This window comes from Hibiscus syriacus, unplaced genomic scaffold, assembly GCF_006381635.1.
Source record: "Hibiscus syriacus cultivar Baekdansim isolate YM2019G1 unplaced genomic scaffold, ASM638163v2 tig00117056_pilon, whole genome shotgun sequence".
Taxonomy (NCBI): Eukaryota; Viridiplantae; Streptophyta; class Magnoliopsida; order Malvales; family Malvaceae; genus Hibiscus; species Hibiscus syriacus.
The window spans coordinates 521204-543482 of NW_024063539.1; the positions used below are offsets into that span (position 1 = coordinate 521204).

Below are 22279 nucleotides of genomic sequence, written 5' to 3' on the forward strand. Positions count from 1 at the left end.
TTATGATTTTTTAATGGTGTAATTATATTTTTAGTTTATTGACGGGAGAGATAGAGTCGTGGTGGTTTTTGACGATTCACTCCTTTTGATTTAGGTGGAGAGTTGCATAAATTGATTGGTGAAAAAGAGAATAGATGGATTTAAGATCTAGAGAGATTGAGAGAGAGACCCTTCTCTAGCTTTTTCATGATGGTTTATATACATACCTTTAGTGTTGATGTCAAGCCGATGATGATGGTGACTATTTGTACGTTAGCAATGTGAATAAACATGGTTGTCAGTCGATCACGTTTGCATGCTAATGGTCATGTCAAGGGGTCTCAACTAGTATGGAAATATAGATTTTCAGATGTCTCTAGGCTCGATAAACGAATGAATGACAACAAATATATCACTTGAAAAAAAAAGATTTGGAAGAGGTATAACATATCCCTTCTTCATTTATTGTTCAATTAAACATCTCTTTTTTAATGTCAATTGTGTCTAATTCTCTTATGATTGGGCCTATACTTCGTGCAACAAATTTAATCTACTCGTAATATGATCTATAAACTTAATATCATTACATAATTAAAATTAAATGATTTATATTATTAATATTGGATCTTGATATAAATGGCCATGATACTCAATTTGGTATGCAAAACACATACACATACATTGAATGATGTGGAAGATGCCTTGGGAATACAATTTGGTTCGACTCATTTTTAATATATTTTTTGATAAATTTTAAATTTAATTTTAATATTATCTAGAACAGAGAAGTAAAAATTTTTAGAAAGTAAAAAAAATACTCCTTATAAATCTAAAGTACATAATTTAAGAAAATATAAGCGAACAAAGATTAACAGCTTAACTAATCTATCAGTATGCTTGATCAGCTCATATTTAATAATTAATAAACTGTTAAAACTCCTTTTTATATATATTTAATTCAAAATTGCTATATAAAGTCAAAGTTTATAACGATAAGATAGGAACCGAAAGCTGCCCATTCATTTTAGTATTGGTTTCTCTTACAGTAATCTCCAGTTGTGTAATAATTCTCCAATCAAAACTGCGGTTTTATTAATTGTCCCAACTTTATCCATTTGCCTTGTTTTTAGCAAAACAAAAATGGGAAATCATAAGCAAAACCATCTCTACTTTACTTTCTGATCTCCCAAATTTCCTTTAATTATCCTTCCAATTTTCCATCTTCCAACTTTCCCGAGCGATTTTTATTTATTTTTCCATAGAAAAAAATGATGCGAAGTCAACAGCAAAATCATCGGCAACGGGATCAGCTGTCATGTGCTATTTACGAGCTGTCGGCGCTAGTCCTGAACCTCCTCCGATGGACGCCGACGACGAGCAGTTTGGCCGACCAATCACCGATGCGGACGAAGATAACGACGGTGGGATGTGGTTGGCTGATGATGGGGATATCGGTTTCTTTAATGCTCTGTGGATCAGTCACTTTCTTTTTAGGGTTCATGTTGATGCCTTGGGTTGTTGGTTTACTCATGGTTTTTTACATCGCCGGGATTGTTTCAACGATCTCGATGTTCGGTCGCCGGATTCTTTGTTACGTCATGGCACCTTCCTCCACCCGGAAAAGATATTACTGGTAATTTCTTCAAATCTTTTTAAAATAAATAAATACTCTCTCTCTATATGAGTATATGTGTTGCTTCGCTTTTTTACTTTATGATTTGGAGCTTTCGTGTTCTTGACGTATGTCTTTGATATCGGACAAAGTCACGGGGTTTTTTTTAAGTGTCGAAAAACATCGAAGTTACGTTTTGCATAAGAATTTGACAACTAAACTATGTGTCTTGAACTTCATCCATTAGGTCGCCAAGTTTCGCACGTGTCCTTCATATATACATCAATGTCCAACATTGTGGAGTTTATTTCTGTAGTCAAACATATTACCTCATCAATTAAATATATATTAAAAAGATTATATTTTAGATTTACATGATAAATAAGATATTGATTAAATTATATCATTAAAATATTTGTATAATAAAATTATTTTTACTATTACAAATAATATTTAGTGGCGGATCATACATACATAAATTAAATGTAGTGGATTAAACGTAGTTTAAGATAAATACGTGTGTTTTTTGAGATTATGTTTTTCTTCTGTTAATTCTTTATTTTATTAATTATATTCACTTTAAAGACTTTACTTGCGTACAATTTTATATAAAAACTTATATATAAAAATTTATGTTGTTAATATATATATATATATATTATAAATACCCTTAAAAATATTTTTGATTCCACTTCTAATAATATTTTCATGTTTTCAGTTGGTTATTCGGGTAAACTTTTGAAATCGATTTGAAAAGTTATATTCTAACATTTTTATATGTAAATATTGATATGAATGTTTAAAAGTATTTCTTTTAAATATAATTTGAGGAGATTATAACGTAATATCGGTTCATAAGCTCTCTTAATCAATTAATCATTGATAATGCACATACCATCTAGATGTAATTGTTCGGACTTAATATTTTTGTGAAGAATAATACTCTATTTAATCATTAAAATCACTTGATGAATTATATTTAAAAATAAAGTTGGAATGACCTATTAAATTGTTTCGATATGATTTTGGCGTTGTAGAATGGAAGCTTTTGTGAGGAGCAAAGGTGATTTCAAAATGCTGCATAAAAGGGAAAGCGAGCAAGGAAGGTTCCCTGTTGGAGCATTAAAGCAGGAGGTGTGGATATTGCTTATTGATTTTACTAGAATTAGTGACTTATACAACGATTAAACAAATCATTATGTATTGGATTATTGATTTTTTATTTATATTTAAACTGTCCTATTCCAATATTTATGTTGATCTATTTGTAATGGGGACAAAGTCAATTGTGATTAATAATTCAATTAATACATAGACAAACTAATTTCACGTCCAATTAATAATTCGACAATGATAATTATATATATATATATAGATATTCATTTTGTGTGATATCGGATTGGTTTACGTCTATACTGATTCTGAGATTTGGAGCGGTTGAGATCGGTGCGTGGGACTGTGCCATTGTCCTCTTTGGTTTTCTTTCTTTTATGTGGATCAAATCTCCGGTTTAATCTGCTTAAATTGAAATTTTTAATCGGTGTAAATAGACCGAGTTGAAGATTAAATTTAGGTATCTGATTTAACATTAGCATGAAATATGGTTTTGTATTTAAAATTAAATTCAACGTTAAATAAATACCAAATGTTTTTTTATCATTTAATTTGAAAAGAAATATGAATGAAAAGATTCGGTAATAATAATCGAAAGTTAAATCGATTAAAATGAAATCAAAGTAATCACATCAATTTTAGAATGGTTTAAAGTTTTAAGTATCCAAATTTTGATTCATTTTGATAATCAATCAAGTAACAAAAATTCATTGAATGACTATGATAAAATAAAATATTGTTCTTCTTAGAAGATTTAAGTTTGAGCAACTGTGTCTATAAGATATGTATATTTTAGTGATAAATTAAGAAAAAATCTAAATAATATCTCGTAATAACTAAATTATAGGGTATTTATGTATGTTGCGACTATAAAATTTTATATGAATAGATTTATAAAATCTAATATGTGATATGAATAGATTTATAAAATATAATATGTTAAATAAATAGATAGATTAATATTTATAATTATGTAAAAATAGTAATCAAACAATACGATTCTTCTATCTTTAATTTTTATTTATGAATACAAGAAGTAGAACATATTCTTAATATTTTTAATTCAGTTTTCCTGTTATAATTCGGGGGGGGGGGAATTAAATACGTTGTCCTCGTATGATTTCAGCATATGAGACCGGGACCAGTACATTCAGAATTAAATTAGAAAATACTTAATACATCAACCAATTAAAGTTTGCCACGTCATGAAGTACCCAAACCCCACGTTTCATAATTCATCGAGCAGCAGCTTCGTGGTTCCAGTGATTATTATTTATTTTTAGTTACAAATAAATAACTAAGCTTAATTTCCTTCTTGTTTCGGTAATCCGCTTCGGTTCAAATGACAATGATCGTTGATTCTCTTCTACTTAGAATTTCTCACTGAAATTGAAGATGGATCAAACAGGTGAAACTTAGATTTTTTTTTTGCTTTTATTTTTTGTTTACAATTATAGTTGGACTGAATATTAGATTTAGGGTTTTAACTAAATTGGGAATCATTTGAACATAGAAGTTGTTTCTTTCTAAGGGTATGGTATTGATAATCTGTTTCGGGAAGCTCAATCTCGGTGGTTGAAGCCAGCTGAAGTACTGTTTATACTACAAAACCATGAAAAGTATCAATTTGAGCAACAGCCTCCTCAGAAGCCGACCAGTAAATCTTCTAACTTGAATTCTAAGTTTAGTTTTTTGCTGTTATTACATATTTGGATTTCTGTATTATTAACCGGAATTATATATATGTATATAGGTGGCTCTTTGTTTCTTTTCAATAGGAGGATCCTTCGGTTCTTTCGTAAAGATGGTCACAGTTGGCGTAAGAAGAAGGATGGAAGAACTGTCGGCGAAGCCCACGAAAGGCTTAAGGTTTTATCAAACACCGCTTGCATTTTAGTTTTGTTGTACTAGATGGATATTATGTGAAGTGTGTGCTTTTGTTATTTAGAAAATGATTGGTTAACTGATTGGTTTAAAGTGAACTCCTGGTGCATGGGAAACATACTTGAAAATTAATGTCTGGCTGTCTAAGAAGGGAAGAAGGATGTTTGTGTCCTTGTTAGCATTAAATGTTCAATGCATTTGACTGTTTCTGATGTCAATTGAGTTTTATATTGATATCTTCAATCTGAGAGGTGATTTATTACATGCATGGCCAGGTTGGTAATGTTGAAGCTTTGAATTGTTACTATGCTCACAGAGAACAGAACCCCAGTTTTCAGAGACGTAGCTATTGGATGCTGGACCCGTAAGTGTACTGGGTAGCATATTTGTTTATAGCATTTCACATCCTAATATGAAATATTTTGGTGATTCATTTTGACCTTTGGGGAACTATATTTGCTAATGGTTTATTACTTTTGCAAGGCATACGAGCATATAGTTCTTGTTCACTATAGAGAGATAAACGAGGTAAGTTTTGATGTCTAGACTAGTCATTTCTAACATCTTTCCTTCGTGATCTTTTTATTCTTTCTGCCTAGAACATGGTTTCCCAACAATTTGGGTGTAATTGTCTTCCTCTCTGTATAGCTGGTATCCAATATAACTTTTATAGTTCACAATTACAGATGGGCATACTTTACTTTCTCTGTTAAACTAATGTCACTCTTTGCATTTGTACACAGGCTAAGTCCAGTTCTGCATCCACTGTGTAATCGCCATTATCCTCTTCTTCTTTTAGTCCAAGTCCACAGTCTTATACTTCTCAACATCCCAGGGCAAACTCTCTAACTAATGATGTACATGAACCATACCAGAACTTATCTAGTCCAGTGTCTGCTGAAGTTAGCTCTGATATAGTCACCAAGAACAATGGAATAGATACTAAAGTAGAATATACCAGTCCTGCTGATTTTCAAGTTGCTCATGCTTTAAAGCGGATTGAGGAGCAGTTAAGTTTGAATGAGGACAGCATCAAAGAAATGGGTCCATTGTACTGCTTGGATGAGGATACACATGATTCAGAATTTCTGGAATACGGAAGGGAGATTGCCAAGCAGTGATATCTTTCAAGATCAACTTTATTCCCAATCTGCTAGAATGGAAAATTATTCGTATAGTTCTGTGCTGCTTCCTGATGGAGGTTTGTTTGTTTGTCATTTCTTTGATGCTCAGAATTGTCAAAATATACTTCTGTTTTGTTTCTTTTTATCGTCCACATCCACTAGAAAAGCATAAATTTCAAATTTGCTCCCACATCCCCTCTCTCTAGTCTCTAGTCTCTAGTCTTCCCAACAGAAATGCAAAAGGGTAATGAAAGGCAAGAAAAGATAAGAAATATATAAGAACAACAATTTGAAATCATTGTCTTTTTGAAATTGCATTTTTTTTTGCTCTCAAGTTTATGGCAAACATGGACACCCGACGGATCTACTGCTGTATATTTTAATGGCTAGCCTCTCTTTCTTTACTGTTTCTATATTTATTGGTTAATTCTTGAATATGATTGATGGGTAAGGAAGCTGAAAAGAATAACTAACCTTTTGTAGGTATGAATGGAGGACATAGTCAAGTATATGGCAATGATAATTTAGATGGAAGCCAGGAATCTCAATATTGGAAAAATGTATTTGACTTGTGCAAGACTCCATCAGGTGTTGGCTCTAAGGTAAACACATTTTCCCATTGAACTGAAATGTCTATAGCATGGAAACTATTTTAGTATCTACATGTTAGTGATTCTGTACTATATATTTACAACACCACTACAGTAAATTGTTAAATTTCCTTTTCTAATTATTTGATAGTAGGCTACCTTTTAGCTTGAGGTTATGGTTATGGAGAAAATCACCCAATTGTTGGATCTGGGATTTGGAACCCGAACCCTATGATAACTCCCATTCTTTTACCTTTTATGCTCCGTTAATCACAGTTCAGCCTTTAGGTTAATTTTTGGGCTAAACATGTGTTGCTGTTGTTGGTATTATCACTTCTTGTTACATGGAGAGCTTTTTTGTCTTTTAAACAGGGAAAGCCATTATCTTCTTCAAGGATGAGACCAACTGAGTAGCAGGAACAATGTGGTTTGCTGAATTTTAATGGATCTAACGTTGAAAACTGTATGATCTTCTATCTTGATAAGTATTTGACTCTAGAAATATTAGTATCTAGTTTAACTTTATTTCATTCTATCCCTTTCTCTGCCAGCCTCTGTAATGCAGCATCCGGAAGTTGGAAATGTTGAAATTCCTTCATATTCTTCAGCAATAGAAGCTATCGACACCAAGTCCGTCTATTATACTATGTTGTTCAACCAAGAAGAAATAGGTTTTCCTATTGCATCAGATTCAAGATTGACTATTGCACAGAAGCAGAAATTCACAATTCGGGAAATTTCTCCAGATTGGGGTTACTCCAGTGAGCCTACAAAGGTGTGCATCAAGGGATTCTATTTATTCTGTTTTCTGCCACTAATTCATGAAGTTCTTTGTCTTAACTGCTGCAGTTTAAGCTTAAAATTTTAAAGCATAATAATGAACATGATGCAGGTCATCATTGTTGGATCATTTCTCTGCGATCCAGCAGAATCTTCCTGGGCATGTATGTTTGGGAAGACTGAAGTTCCTATTGAGACCATTCATGAAGGTGTTATTTGTTGTAAAGCTCCTCCTCACCTTCCTGGGAAGGTCACGCTCTGCATCACTACTGCTAACCGTGAGCCCTGCAGTGAAATCAGAGAGTTTGAGTATAAAGATGGTACTAGTAGTTGCACTCGGTGTAATTTATCCCACACAGAAGCTGCTAAAAGTGTTGAAGAGCTGTTGTTGTCAGATTTGTTGAGATGCTTCTGTCTGATTCATCATTGCACAACATAGATTCTGGAAAACATTTTCCGGAAAAGCTTAAAGCTAACGATGAATCATGGAGTCATATCATAGAGTCTCTTTTAATTGGCAGTGGGACTGCCTCCGGTACTGTTGATTGGCTTGTGCAAGTGCATTTAAAGGACAAATTGCAACAATGGTTATATTCTAGATCCAAGGAATTAGGAGACAAGTCAGGCATCACCGTGTCCAAGAAAGAGCAAGGAATAATACACATGGCTGCTGGATTGGGGTTCGAGTGGGCGCTAAATCCAATTCTGAGCCATGGAGTCAGTGTAAATTTCCGGGACATAAATGGGTGGACTGCGCTTCACTGGGCTGCAAGATTTGGAAGGTAAACCAGAATCAAATCTACTTTCTTTAACTTTCATTCTCTCTTTCTCTTTCACAATTAATCTTTAACGAAAACCATTAAGAATTATTACTTTCATAAAGCATAATGATATATCCGCACTCCCTAGTTTAGAAAATGCGCTTCAGAATATTAACATAATGACTGCTTTTACAATGCATCCAACTAATCAAGAGGATCGTTTTTCTCTTCTTAACAGAGAAACCATGGTTGCTGCACTTATAGCTTCAGTTGCTTCAGCTGGAGCAGTGACTGATCCCACCTCTCAAGATCCTAGTGGAAAAACGGCATCAACTATTGCTGCCTCAAGTGGTCATAAGGGACTTGCTGGTTATCTTTCTGAGGTAGCTCTTACGAGCCACCTTTCATCCCTTACAATGGAAGAAAGTGAGCTTTCAAAAGGCTCAGCTGCAGTTCAGGCCGAAATGGCTGTGAATAGTGTCTCAAATGGGAGCCTTGCCACCGGTGAGGATCACCTTTCACTTAAAGATACATTGGCCGCTGTCCGAAATGCAGCTCAGTTTGCTGCACGTATACAAAATGCTTTACGTGCACATTCTTTCAGGAAACGGCAACAGGAAGAAGATGCTGCTACTGCAGATAGTGTTGATGAGTATGGTATCAGTTTGGATGAAATCCAAAATCTTTCTACCATGTCAAAGCTAGCTTTTGGGAATGCCCGTGATCACAATTCAGCGGCATTATCTATTCAGAAGAAATTTCGAGGCTGGAAAGGTCGGAAAGACTTTCTCTCACTTCGTCAGAAAGTTGTGAAGATACAGGTATCTTTACTATTTATCTGGATTTGCTAGGTTGTATAGATGCATGGAACTTTCTGGCAATGTCACTTGACCTGAGAGTTGTAAATAGGGATGGTCATGAAGTGGGGTTAGAACGGGGATTGCTTTATCCCTGTATGGATGTCAGAAACATCCTCCTCTACGGATGTCAGTTGTATCGATAACTGCTGCTCACTGTTAGGAACTTTCTGGCAGTGTCACTTCAGCTAAGAGCTGTGAGATGTAAATAAGGGATGGTAATGAAGTAGGGCAGAGGCAGGGATTGCTTTATCTAGGGTGAGCATTCGATCAAGTCGAGTAAAAAAATTTAGAGTTTTTGAGTTGATGAGTTCTATTTTATAACTCGGAGTTGACTTGAAATTTTTTTGAGCCGAGTCAAATTTTCGAGTTTCTATTTAAATTTAATTGTAAATATTTACAATATTATGACATCATTTGATTCCAATTTAAATGATATTTTATAATCATATACAATACATATATATTTTTTTGTATTTTTTTCATATGTGATTTACATATACCATACAAAGTCGAGAGACTTGATACAAACTTCAACTCAAACTTGAAAATCAATCTACTAATTACTAAAAATTTTGAGTTATTCGAGTTGTATTTTACAACTCGATTTGAACTTGAAATTTTTTCAAGTCGAGTTGAGTTTATGAAATTACAATTCGAAGTCAATTTGAGTCGAGTTTTTTCAAGTCGAGTCGAAAAAATCGATTTTTCGAGTCGAGTTTTGCTCACCCCTAGCTTTATCTATCTCCGACTCACTCTTGCATGGAAGTTGAAAGCATCCACTTCCATTGATATTGGTTACAATAAATACATAACTGCTCTCCTTGTGTCTCTGCCCACTTTTTTATTAATAAGTTTTAATTTCATATTACAAAAAGTATATTATAATTTATCCATGAACATATTTCAATATATATATAACTCTTTTGTATTATTTATGATATAGATTATATATGTTGTATCTGTATATGCTTTAAGTATATATATCTATCATGTGTGTTTGTATATAACATAAAAGGATATGTATAAAAAAATTAAGGGGTATATAAAAAGAAGAAGTGAGATGGGATGTGGAATATTTCAAAATTGTTTCTGTGCCATTTTTGTATCAGGCCCATGTAAGAGGTTACCAGGTGAGGAAGAACTACAAGGTAATCTGTTGGGCTGTTGGCGTTCTAGATAAGGTTGTACTTCGATGGCGCCGGAAAAGTGTTGGCTTGCGAGGGTTTCGCAGCGAGTCAGATTCCATTGACGACGAAAACGAAGATGAAGAGGACATTCTGAAAGTGTACCGCAAACAGAAAGTGGATGCAACAATCGATGAGGCTGTCTCACGCGTGTTATCCATGGTTGATTCTCCGGATGCCCGTCAACAATATCGTCGGATGCTTGAAAGGTATCACCAAGCTAAGGTAAGCTTGACCCAACTCATCACTGATCCATCTGTTAATTGCATAATTTGTGATACCTGTAATTTAGGACTGGGTTCATTTAAATAATATTTTTGGTACTTGGAAGATCAATATTTTCAATTATTGTTTGCAGGCTGAGCTTGTTAATACAAATGAAGCAACAGCATCAACTTGTGTAACTGATGTTTACGACATGGAAAGTGACAATGTTTTGCATTTCCAATAGGTAACCCCTAACTCACCCTTCTTCCTCATTGAACCTAATATCATAGTTTGTTGGATTTGCTGTATAATATTGCAAGGAAATAGCCTGCAGTTTGACATAGTTGTAACTTGTAAGTATACAGTGATTTGCTCATTTACCCTGAGCACTTGTGTTGTATATGCTCCCTGTAATTAGTAATTTACTGTAATCTGATTTCTTATGAGGTTGATTCATCTTTTTTCACCTTAATTTTCCTCCTGTTCAATTTAGCTAAGGGGTCGGGCTAGGAATATATATATATATATATATATATATATATATATATATATATATATATATATATATATATATATATATATATATATTTGTAAAATCAGAATTCAAATTTGCTATAAAATCCCAACACAAATACTATTAATATAGGGTGTCAATGTTTTCTTATATGTTCCACTACTTAAAAAGTTAAATCTTGATTAAGTTAGTGTTATAAGTTAATTGGGAATCAATTTAATTAAAACACGATTGAAAATATTTTTTTAAAGTGGTTAATTAATATTATTTTAAGAGGTTTTTACATTTTTTATATTTTTATACAACCTTTGAATAAAATAATAAAAATTAAATATTTTGAGATCGACATGTGTGATTAATAGATTTATACACAAATCATTAAGTACCTTATATGTGATATTTGCTAAGTTCATTTTCGGTAAATGACTTTTTTTTTCTTCCAAAAGATTAATTATCTCTTTAGTACATGTATTGTACCAATTTTTTTTGTCATATAAATCGTCTTTCCTTCATCTTAATTTCATATAATTTATATTGTTTTATTCCGTTCCGTTAGACCATTTAATTGTTGGTCTAAATTTAACTTGTTTACGCTTTTTAATATTTCTTTTGTATTAATATTAATATTAAATGCTATGATATTTTAAAAAATCAATAATGTTTTTACACGTGACACACATACAATGAGTTAAGATTATGCGATCAAATAATTATAGGTATATGTTAAAAATAAAAAATCGCGGTTCATTGATTTAATATAAACATAAAATAAAAATAGAGAGTCGCGATAAATAATAAACCTACAGAGTTTAACATAAAGTATAGAATAGAGACCAAAATTTTAGTTTTATAAGTAACTAATTTAAAAAACAAAATATGGAAATTTGTTCAAAACAAATCTAATAAATATTTAAACTTAAAAAAGGATACATTAATAGGAGAATGTGTCCTTAAGAAATTGGTATGTACATAATATCATGCATCATCATATTTAGATTCGTTTTGATATGCACATATCAGTTTCTCATTAGAATGTGCTCAAGTACGAGTCCAATTTTGTCGTAATTTGGATAAATTTGATTAGTTAAAATGATATGTACTTAAAAAAATATTAAAGTATATAATAGTATGCATCATGAACGATGCACTATGCTCTCTAGAATGTCAAGTGCATCCCCATTATTTTGGATAAATTATTAAATTTAGTTCAATGGGTTAAACAAAAGAAATGCATACTCATTTTATTAAAAAAATATGAAAATTTGGACTCATATTTTTAATTCTTAGATCCGTCACTAATATGCATATTTAGACACTAATGGGAGAACATATCTTTTGTATATAAAAAAACAGAACATCAAATTATGGCATATCTATACTTAACCCAATATTTTTGGCTCTCTGAGTATTCAATTGAAAAAAAAGGAGAGCTATGATAGAATTAGGATTTCACAAAATATGAAATTAATTTGGACAAAAGTAGGGTTTGGAAGACCATTATAAGTTTAAAACCTACTTTTCTTTCAAGAGATTCAAATGAATCTTACAACTACCAAGTACGCGGGCTATTACAATGATTAGATCAATAAATACAAATTGTAGCGTTATATTTCAACTTTACTTTCAAGAAAACCAGTTTAATATGTAAACCCTACCTTTATAATTCTCAAGAAAATATGTAATCATTTACTTTTCCTTTCTTTAATGTTACCGTTAATGTTTTAATGACCAAATCTTTCTTTCTCTCAGAGATATTTGGACTTTACTTGCAATTCAAGAAGTTTAATTGACCTATATATTTCCCACACCCCCAAACGACTCTACCCCGCGAAGAATTTGATCTTTACCCAAAGAACTCTTCTTTTTAATTACAATCAACCTCCATCTGGTTTTCTTTAGCCAAAAGAGTACAGATTTCCCGAGGAAAATATGGATTTTCTGAGTTTGGATGATTTCAAGAACATAGAAGTTGATCCCCAATGGACTGCTTTTGATTATTTACTCAAGACTGTGGAGGTGGACCAAGAGAAAGCTGCAAAGAAACGGTCCCCCCTTGGCAATGCAGGAGAATCCATGGGGAAGAAAAGGGAAAGACCGAGACAAAGAAGAGAAGAACATGGCCGGCAGAAGAGAAGAGCCAGAGCCATGGTATTGGTCCCTCCCTGTGCTCCCCCATTGTTGCCCCAGAGCTTCAGCCAACTCATTGAGGAAATGGGTGGAGGAAATTTGGTTTTCGTGATCGAAAAAAAACTGTTTTACTCGGACGTTAACCGCCAAGCCAGCCGACTTTCCATCCCATTCTCACAAGTCCAATCTCATGCCTTCCTCACAGAGTCAGAGGCCCAACATTTGGAGGGGAAGAACAACACCATTACAGCTCTCCTACTGGAACCATCAATGGTGAAAACTGAGGTCAACCTCAACAAGTGGGTTATGGGAAAGAGTTCAATGTATGTGATTAAAACAGCTTGGAATTCTGTCGTGAAGAACAATGGACTGAAGGATACAACTGTTGTTCGGCTCTGGTCGTTCCGTGCCAACTCTACTTTATGATTCGCACTTCAAAAGCTCTGAGTTTTGTTTTGTCAAATGAAGTCGTCAAGAAGATTTCTAGTATTGAATCTCGTTTCTGTGATGCTATTGCGGATTGCCGGATTTTGATATTTTTAGTTTCTGTAATCAACCAGGGTGTTGATCATAAACAGAGATTATTAATTACTTCTTTTATGTGTTTTTGATCCTTATAAATATGTTTGAGCAGTTCAATCATTCGAATATGCACGTTCAACATTTGGCTACAATTTGAGAAGCTACTTTCTCATTAATGAAGCGATGAATGTCCGTTTAAAACATTAAAGGTTCACGTGGTAAATTCTTATTTGTTCCAACCAAATCTTGTATTTAATTAGAAATTCAATTGAGCGTCTGGAATAGTTTATATTTAATAAAATATATAAATTTAATGACTAAAACTACTATTATAATATGTCATATCTCTATTTTTATTAACTCGTCGGTAAAAAAAATAATGACTAAAACTATTATCATATTATGTCACATACTCACATCTTTATTTAGTCATCGATCAAACCTAATGGTAGGTGATTGAAACAAAAATAAAATATAACATTAAATATTTTTTTATTAAAAAAAATACAGATCAACGACCAAAATAAAACATAAGAATAAATTTATGGAAGAAAAATTTGGAGAGAGATGATGATGTAGCCAGGATATATTCACCCTAATCTTCAGTCAATCTTTAGCTTAAAAGCTTGTGTTCCAAGCTAACCAACCTTCTTTGATTATAATTAACCTTTACATATCAATGCAATTTTTTTTTTCTTTCATTGGAACCAAAACAGAAGTGCAAATGAGTCTTTGAAGCAAACATGCAATTCATAAATGGTGTCTTTCACTAACTCCACCAATCATACAACAAAGGAAGCTCCGAAATATGATGAAGACATGGAAATGTGTGTTTTGTATATAAAAAATTGAACACAAAATTACTATATATATATATATATATATATATATATATCTGTATTTAACGTAACATTCTTAATCCTCTCAAGTATTCAACAAAAAAAGAACTATGGTAGAGTTGGGATTCCAAAAAATATGAAACTAATTTGGAGAGAGAAGGGTTTGAAAGATGAAGTTAAAAACCTAATTTTCTTTTGGGAGATTTAAAGGAATCTTACAGCTAGTAGATACGGAGTATTGCGATTATTAGATCAATCATTACCAAAATATAACGTTATACCAAATTGTGTTTCGACAGCCAAAGAACCCTCCTGCTTCATCTTGCTTTCAAGAAACTCGGTTTAATATATAAACCCTTTCTTTTTAATTATCAAGAAAATACGTATCCCCTTCTTTAACATTCTGAACCCCAAACATAGCCTTAAGCTTTAGTTACCGTTGTTAATGTCTTAATGACCAAATCTCTCTCTCTCTCTTTCAGAGATATTTGGACTTTACTTGCAAGACAAGAAGTTCAGTAAACCTATATATTTCCCACGCCCTCAAACAACACTACACCGCCAAAAAACTTGATCTTCGGCCAAAGAACTCTTCTTTTTAATTACAATCAATCTCTCTCTGGTTTTCTTCAGTTAAAGAGTATAGATTTCCTGAGGAAAATATGGATTTTCTGTGTTCGGATGATTTCAAGAACACAAAAGTTGATCCCCAATGGACTGGTTTTGATTATTTGCTCAAGGCTGTGGAGGTGGACCAAGAGAAAGCTGCAAAGAAAAGGTCCCCCATTGACAATGCAGGAGAATCCATGGGGAAGAAACGGGAAAGACCAAGACGAAGCAGAGAAGAACATGGCCGGAAGAAGAGAAGAGCCACGGTATTGGTCCCTCCTTGTTCTCCCCCATTGTTGCCCCAGAGCTTCATGCAACGCGTTGAGGAAATGGGTGGAGGAAATTTGGTTTTCGTGATCGAAAAGAAACTGTTTTTCTCGGACGTAAATCCCCAAGCCAGTCGACTTTCCATCCCCTTCTCACAAGTCCAATCTCATGTCTTTCTCACGGAGTCGGAGGCCCAACATTTGGAGGGGAAGAATAACACCATTACAGCTCTCCTACTGGAACCATCAATGGTGAAAACTGAAGTCAACTTTAGAAAGTGGATGATGGGCAAGAGTCCAATGTATGTGATTAAAACAGCTTGGAATTCTATCGTGAAGAACAATGGACTGAAGGATACAACCGTTGTTCGGCTCTGGTCGTTCCGTGCCGATTCTACTTTATGCTTTGCACTTCAAAGGCTCTAGGTGTTGTTAGTCAAGTGAAGTTATTGCGGATCTTCACTTCAAAAGCTCTAAGAGTTCAATGTAGCGCTGAAACTCGATCGAATCGCTTTCGTGATGTTATTGCGGATTACCGGATTTTGATAATTTGAGTGTTTGTAATCAACCAAGTGGATGATGATAAACAGTGTTAACTCTGATTAAACTTTTTTCCCTTACTTGCAGTGTTTACCTCTAATTAAAGTTTGCATAATTATCAAAACCAAACGATATGCATATAATGTAGAATTGGTGATTTAAAACTTTTTTCATATATAAAATTACAATAACCAAAGCCGATGCTCATTACCAAACTCAAATCATTGTTGCATTCGATTTTCATTCACAGTAACATGATAATGTGATATCTGGATTTTTTTCTCATAAATATATGTATTTGTATTTGATTATCACTCAAGTGACAGTGACGTAATAAACAAAAGGTCTGTACATTTTCTGCTTCTCTATATGATAACCAAAGAAAAAGAAGATACAACTGAGTCAAATTTACATTAGGCTATCTTTTGCCACTCTTTTCAGCACTGACAAACCGTGTAGCTCTTGCTCTTCTTTAGAAAGCTAAAGGCTTTCCCTATTTTCCTTCTCGATGCCGATTTACGGAATGGCTTCATTTCTATAGATGAGGCTGGAGCAGGCATCGGATCTTCACTGCTTTCAACTGGCTTGTATTTCTCAACTGGCAGTTGATCTCGTTGCCGTTGTTCTCGGAAGAGCACCAGAAGCTTTTGTGCCTTCTCCCTCCCTCTTGTTGTCCCATTTACTGAAATCAACACCAGTGCAGGTATCACACCTTCTTGTAGGACCATTTGACTGCATTTCTCATGTCCAGTACAAAGAAGCAGAAGGCATGAAACAGCTTGCTCTTGCTCAATCGATTCCCCAGCATCAAGGACTGATGCCAGACCACTTATGAGACCAAAGGCCGATACCATCTCATCTTTTCCTGTTGGACTCGAAGCTATGTTTATCAAAACTGCAATGGATTTCTCTATCCAAGTATGGTTACCCGAGACCACAAGCGACTGGAGGCCATTGATTATGCCAGCAAAAAGAAGGCTTGGAATGTTGGACGGCACAGTAGAGAGGTTATAAAGAGTGTGAAGGGCATCTAGCTTGCATTTTGGATCAGTTTCACCACCAAGTAACCGAACTAAGAATGGTACAGCCGTACTTGAGCCTATGATAGATTTGGCTTGTTCGAGGCAAGAGAGATTAAGATAGAGGGCAGCTGCTGATTCATGTGCATCGGAGTTGGAAACCATATTCTCCAGCAATTGAATTACTCCGGATGCTAACATCAATCCCTTGTTCCTGATTTTATTATTGATAAAATGGAGAAATAAAACTATAAGATTCACCTTAATCAGGACATATATAATGACAATCAAACACGAGGAATACAGTATTATGAATGAAAGACATGAAAATGATCTTTCCCCTACTATTACTTTGATGCATTTGGTGTATCCGTTAATGAATCAAAGAGCAGCAGCAGTTGCTCGCAACTATCGTTGTCTGCATTTAACTAAACAAAGGCATTAAAAGTGAGTAACAAACCTGTCATTGTTGACAGCAAGGTTAAAGAGAGCCATTGCACCAATTTCCTGAGCCATTGTATTCCCTTCATGCACAGCTGAACTTAGAAATCGCAATAATCCCTCAACAAAGCCATTAGCCCCCATAAAGATCCTAAACTCATCATCATCCTTCAGCAAAAGCCTTATTTGTTCCACGACTTTGCACCTTTTCTGCAAGTTCTCTTCTTCATTCAGGATAGATAGGAAATCCTGATAACTTTCTAGCACATTACGCTCCGAAACTTGCTCTTGTGGGCATGAATATCCATTTTCCGCTTCATTTCCTGCCGCTTTCTCAACAGTGACACTCTCCTCTAAAGGAACCGCCTTATCCCCCTTTAAGTTGCATGAACCGGCACTATCCTTTGATCTTGAACTTGTAGTCTCAGACTCGGACAAGGCAAGTCTCCAGTAGTTAAAATCAAGAGATTCAGGGGGACCATTGGGAATAGGAACTCCATTCTGTTCACACCAACTTGCAACGAGACCCTTAACACTGTAATTAGGAGTCAAAAAGAGATGCGGAATCTCCTGTTGAGTCTTTGGGCAGGTGTCATGTCCATCACTAAACCATTTCTCGATGCAGATTCTTTCATATGTTTGTCCAGAAGCAATTATGACTGGATCGTGCATAAGCTGCAATGATATTGGACATCGTAATTCTTCAGGGGGAAGGGGCATATGACCAGATCTAATATTTCGCTTGAAATTAAAAGAACTGAGCTTAGATAGCTGCCGCTCAAATGCCAGGCCATTACCACCAGCCCCTCCACCCTCAAGATAACCCTGAACAGTGGGGGAACAAGGTGTTGAACCCTGCAAATCATTATCATCTGAAACCTCACTTCGAAATAACTTGGAGTATTTCTTCATGAGATGTAAAAGATAAGCCACAATAGATTCCTTCCTCTTGTCTTCCTCAGCACGAGCTCTTTCTATAACCTTCTTGAGAGCCCTTCTTTCAGTTAGGGCTGCTCTTGAAGAAGTAATACCAAGTCTCGTAACAGCCTGGTGAAAAGACTTGAGCTCATTGTTATTGTTACAGTCATCAAATTTTCTCCCATGCTGAAGTAATTCAATGATATCATCACCAATTTGCTTCTCAGATGGATCAAGTGAGAAAACAGTCCCCTCAAGTTCACTCACAATCTCTGAAACCTGAAGTTCAATCAAGTAATCGGAATTCAGAAATATTGTGAGTATACAGTCTAAAGCAACAGCTACTAGAGAATCTCACATGAAATGATCATGCTGCAGGTAAATCCAATACAACCATGTCTAGGCATGTTTCCTTAAAAAAAAAACTACAATAATTTTCTTAATCTCAACAAGAATTAGGAATTATAAAAAAAGCACAGAGATAAAGTGGATAAATAAAACAGCAGCAGCAGCACAGCCTTGTTGAAACTGCTTGCCAAAAAGAGACCAGTATCACTTAAATACCAAAAAGAAATAAATAATCTTTGCAATTTCAGACAGTAGGTGGGTTTGTTTTGTTAGGGGGAGGGGGGAGCATTACCTGACATCCAATAGACTGTGGAATTATATCTTCTACGCGCCTAAGACTATCAATAAAAGCATATTTTGCCTTCTCGAACTTTGAAAGAACAGAATCTCCAGTAATAGCCTACATGAGTGGGGGGGGGGAATACAATTAGAAAACACTCTATAAGAGAGAAAGGAAACATTGTGGAAAACAATTAAAAATTAATAACCATCATACTAAGAATACACACGTGTACCGATACAATTATGCATGCATATATCCTGTTTGTGTGCCCAGAAAACAAACTCTTACCAAGTAAAGTTTACTACATGTAGAGCAGTGCTGAAGAACATTTTTGGCCTTCTCTAGAACCATATGCAATGAGCATAAAGCCTGAATGCCAGATTTGCTCCTTGGCCTTGCTGATTCTAAGGAAGAAAATATTAATGAAACTTTGCAATAAATTGCAGAAAGTGTCTTATACATATCTCCATGCAACTGCATAAGGGAAAAGTCAAGAATAGAAGTAAGAAAATGATGAACATTAAAAACGTTTTGTCTTCTTTGTCCTAAAACAACACATGCAACATGTTTCAACCATTGCTGCAGCACTAGAAACAAAGGCCTTTGATAATAAACAGTTAAAAAGAAACTTTGGAGATGGAATGATGCCATCAATGCAGAAAGTGCAATTACAAAGTATAAAAGTAATTATTGGCATGCCCCTTGAATTAAAGAAACAGCACATGTATAAAATGGTGGTTCCAATACTTCAAATTTAACATATCCAAATGATTTCAAATTCCATACCTTTGCATCACTAACTGCAAATAGGTTCTCTTCAACTTCAGAAATATCCATAATTTAGCATTCACTGCAAAAAACCACTAAAATGCAAATCTATATCAACTGAAATGCAGGAAAAAATATAACATAGTCAGATGGTTACAAACTAACCATTAAAATCTATTTAAAAATACAACAAACAGAAAGTTGAAATTGCATGCATAACTTTAAACTCTATTCCTTTAACTAACATAAAAATCTGAAAAATTCATTTTTATCCTCATTGACACAAATGTTCACGACCAACCATGCATCATGAACATGAATAAAAATTTCTCAAGCCCTATTTGTTTCAATTGCAATGTAATAAAGCTTATGTATTTCAATTTTCCTTAAAAAGATGCACCTTGGCAAAGCAAATGCCTTCTTAGTCTCAGTTCAACTGTTTTTTTGTATATATACAATAGAAGTATTATTTAGAAATATTCATACTTTTGAAACATTTCCTAAAAAATAAAAGGTCAAATGGACAATATTGAAAAGAAATCGGTATATAAGTACACTAGGCAGTATGAGCATTCTTCATGACATCATTGTGATATCGAGAAAAAAAACTTATGATTTTGATTCAGACATTTCATCAATACTGGAAGATAGAGCTACGAAAAAAGAATTTCTCCAGCACAAAACTAAAACTTATGATTGGTATTGAGAAATATATAAACAATCTGATTTAGACATCTCATCAAACAACTGAAATATACAAGATTCTTAACGGATTTAACGAAAAAGTTAAATCAAAAGAATCTTTGAAAAATGGCCTGAAACCCCGGAAATCATTAACCGTGACAAGAAACGAGAATCACCATCAGCTTTAGTAGATATTCCAAAAACATAGCAACAAGTAAAAGACTAAACAAAATCTATAATGAAACTCGTCCAACGGAGAAACATATAACGCACAAAACAAGGAGCTACGGAAACCAAAAACAAAAGAAATGCTTCCTATTTTCCTAAAGTAAAAATCAAATGGGATCGAATCTAAGCCGGGTTACAGATTTTAAAATATATATATAACATACCGGGGGGGAAAGGAGATAGCCAAGGAGGCTTCATATAAAAAATTGTTTTAGGAGGGAATTAAGATCCAAGCAGGGAATTAGGTTTCTGAAGATCCAATCTTATTGTTGAATTAGGGTTTGGGCCTTTGGGGATTCAAAGATTTGTGGTTCGAAGTAGAGAATTTGTCTGAGAGTAACGGGAGACGTGTAGTAGCTGTAGGGAAAGAGAGATTTAACTGTTTGGTTATTATTGAAAGTAATATTTGGAAATGTTTTAAAAAGAACGGTTTACTTTAAAGTGGGATAAATTTTTTGGGTGAATTATTTGTTTGACATCTCATATAATTTTGTATTTTTTTTGGTCACTCAAATTATTCTTGTATATATGTGTTACTGCGTTTAAGTTTGATTTTATCAAAGTTGAGTGATAAAAAGCATGAAAATAAATAGAGTACCAAATAGATAAATTTACAGGAAAATATAAATTCATTAATTTGGTATTTGTATATTAACTACTTTTGACTGCCGGAGGTCTATCACGGAAGTTATTCTCAACCTGGCATTGGGGACAGTCTACTATCCTACCTCCCCCTTATCCCATACATATGGGAATTGGGTTTTGTTGTTGTTGTTGTATATTAACTACTTTTAATAGTTATTTTATGGCTTAATGATATAAGAGGTCTTCAATTTTTTTAAAAAAAACAATATAGTTCTTGAAATTTTTTGTATTTAATTTGGTCCTAAAACTTAAAAAAAATAATATAACTCATTGATTAATGATTTTCGTTGTTGACCATTACGATATTGATGCAACGATCTATAATGGTTACATGATGATCTACGGTGACCGATAACATGATAGACGTGCTAATTTAATTTTTTTTAGTAGAATTTGAAGGTCAAATTATTATTTTTTAAATTCCATGGTAGATGTACCCTGTTTTCAAAGATTTTATAATTTGGAATCAAATTCCAAAATTAAATTATTAAATTATGACCAAATTCTAAGAATTCTCAAAATTTTCTTGAGGAAATCCAAATCCCCATGAATCTCAAATTATGGACTCTAATTTATCCATGGTTTAGTTACTGGGTGTCTATAACCACTAATTAATGTTGAAAATTAATATTTAAATAGTTTATCGATTATCTTAATTTTTAACCTGAAATTTGTATTAATATTTAGGGTAAATTATATGTTTAGTACTTTAATTAACTTTTTTGTCACTTAACTATTATTTTTTAAAAATCATACCTAACGTAACATTTTGATTTTATTTTATTCGCCCATCGTTTAAAAAATAACATAAATATTGGCATGATATTTTTTATAAAAAAAATCAATGATTTCGGGACATTACTTTATGGTGACACATTAGCATCATCTTTAATTTTTTAACGGTGGGTGACTAAATGAAATCAAAATATAATGTTAAATATGCTTTTGAAACAAAAAATAGTTGAATGACTAAAATGGAATAAAAGTGATAGTTGGAGTGTTAAACATATAGTTTACCCTAATCTTGAATATTTAAATAATTGTGGTTTGAATTTCTTTGACTATGTCCCCCTGATTTGCCGGCCGACAATTGCCGACCTCTTCATTTGTGGGATTAGCCTGAAATGCTATCAAATGACTCAATTGTCCTTAATTATCTCCCAAACAACACAAACCAAACACTAATGTACCTTGATTATCAAAAGTTATTTATCGCTAATTTATCACTTTTGGAACAAAATATAAATAACTTTATTAAAAATAACATCAATGGTTTGGATTCTTTTATAAAAAAAAATCACATCAATAGATCAACGTGTTCCTAAATAGTATTAATTATATAAATAACTTTATAAATTAATAATAATAAGCTTAAAAACAAATATATTAAATTTAAATGATGAAACAATGAGAGAACGAAAATCATAGTTTAGT

General features: G+C 33.6%; 2 protein-coding genes, 1 long non-coding RNA gene and 1 pseudogene across 6 annotated transcripts; 3 read left to right on the plus strand and 1 right to left on the minus strand.

The window, feature by feature from the left end:
• The first annotated feature begins 83 nt into the window (after nucleotides 1-83).
• On the plus strand, nucleotides 84-20095 carry LOC120197790. Its single transcript, XR_005523305.1, has 3 exons — nucleotides 84-94; nucleotides 14603-14609; nucleotides 19954-20095. It is a non-coding gene; the product is annotated as an uncharacterized LOC120197790 (long non-coding RNA).
• Nucleotides 977-2927, plus strand: LOC120197789. Its single transcript, XM_039199189.1, has 2 exons — nucleotides 977-1612; nucleotides 2629-2927. The coding sequence occupies exons 1-2, from the start codon at nucleotides 1295-1297 to the stop codon at nucleotides 2656-2658; spliced, it is 348 nt and encodes a 115-aa protein (XP_039055120.1). The 5' UTR covers nucleotides 977-1294; the 3' UTR covers nucleotides 2659-2927.
• Nucleotides 3974-10496, plus strand: LOC120197786 (annotated as a pseudogene).
• LOC120197787 (U-box domain-containing protein 6-like) lies at nucleotides 15838-20525 on the minus strand. 4 transcript variants are annotated; one of them, XM_039199188.1, is made up of 6 exons: nucleotides 20376-20525; nucleotides 19307-19382; nucleotides 18809-18994; nucleotides 18530-18637; nucleotides 16991-18168; nucleotides 15838-16744 (listed from the first exon to the last, which is right to left on the minus strand). In XM_039199188.1, exons 2-6 carry the CDS (start codon nucleotides 19355-19357, stop codon nucleotides 15949-15951), a joined length of 2319 nt encoding a protein of 772 aa, XP_039055119.1. In that variant the 5' UTR covers nucleotides 19358-19382; nucleotides 20376-20525; the 3' UTR covers nucleotides 15838-15948. The 4 variants fall into 4 exon arrangements, with proteins under 4 accessions (XP_039055119.1, XP_039055117.1, XP_039055118.1 ...); XM_039199186.1 differs by having other exon boundaries at nucleotides 19307-19422; nucleotides 20373-20525; XM_039199187.1 differs by having other exon boundaries at nucleotides 19307-19384; nucleotides 20370-20525.
• Between the last annotated feature and the right edge of the window lie 1754 nt (nucleotides 20526-22279).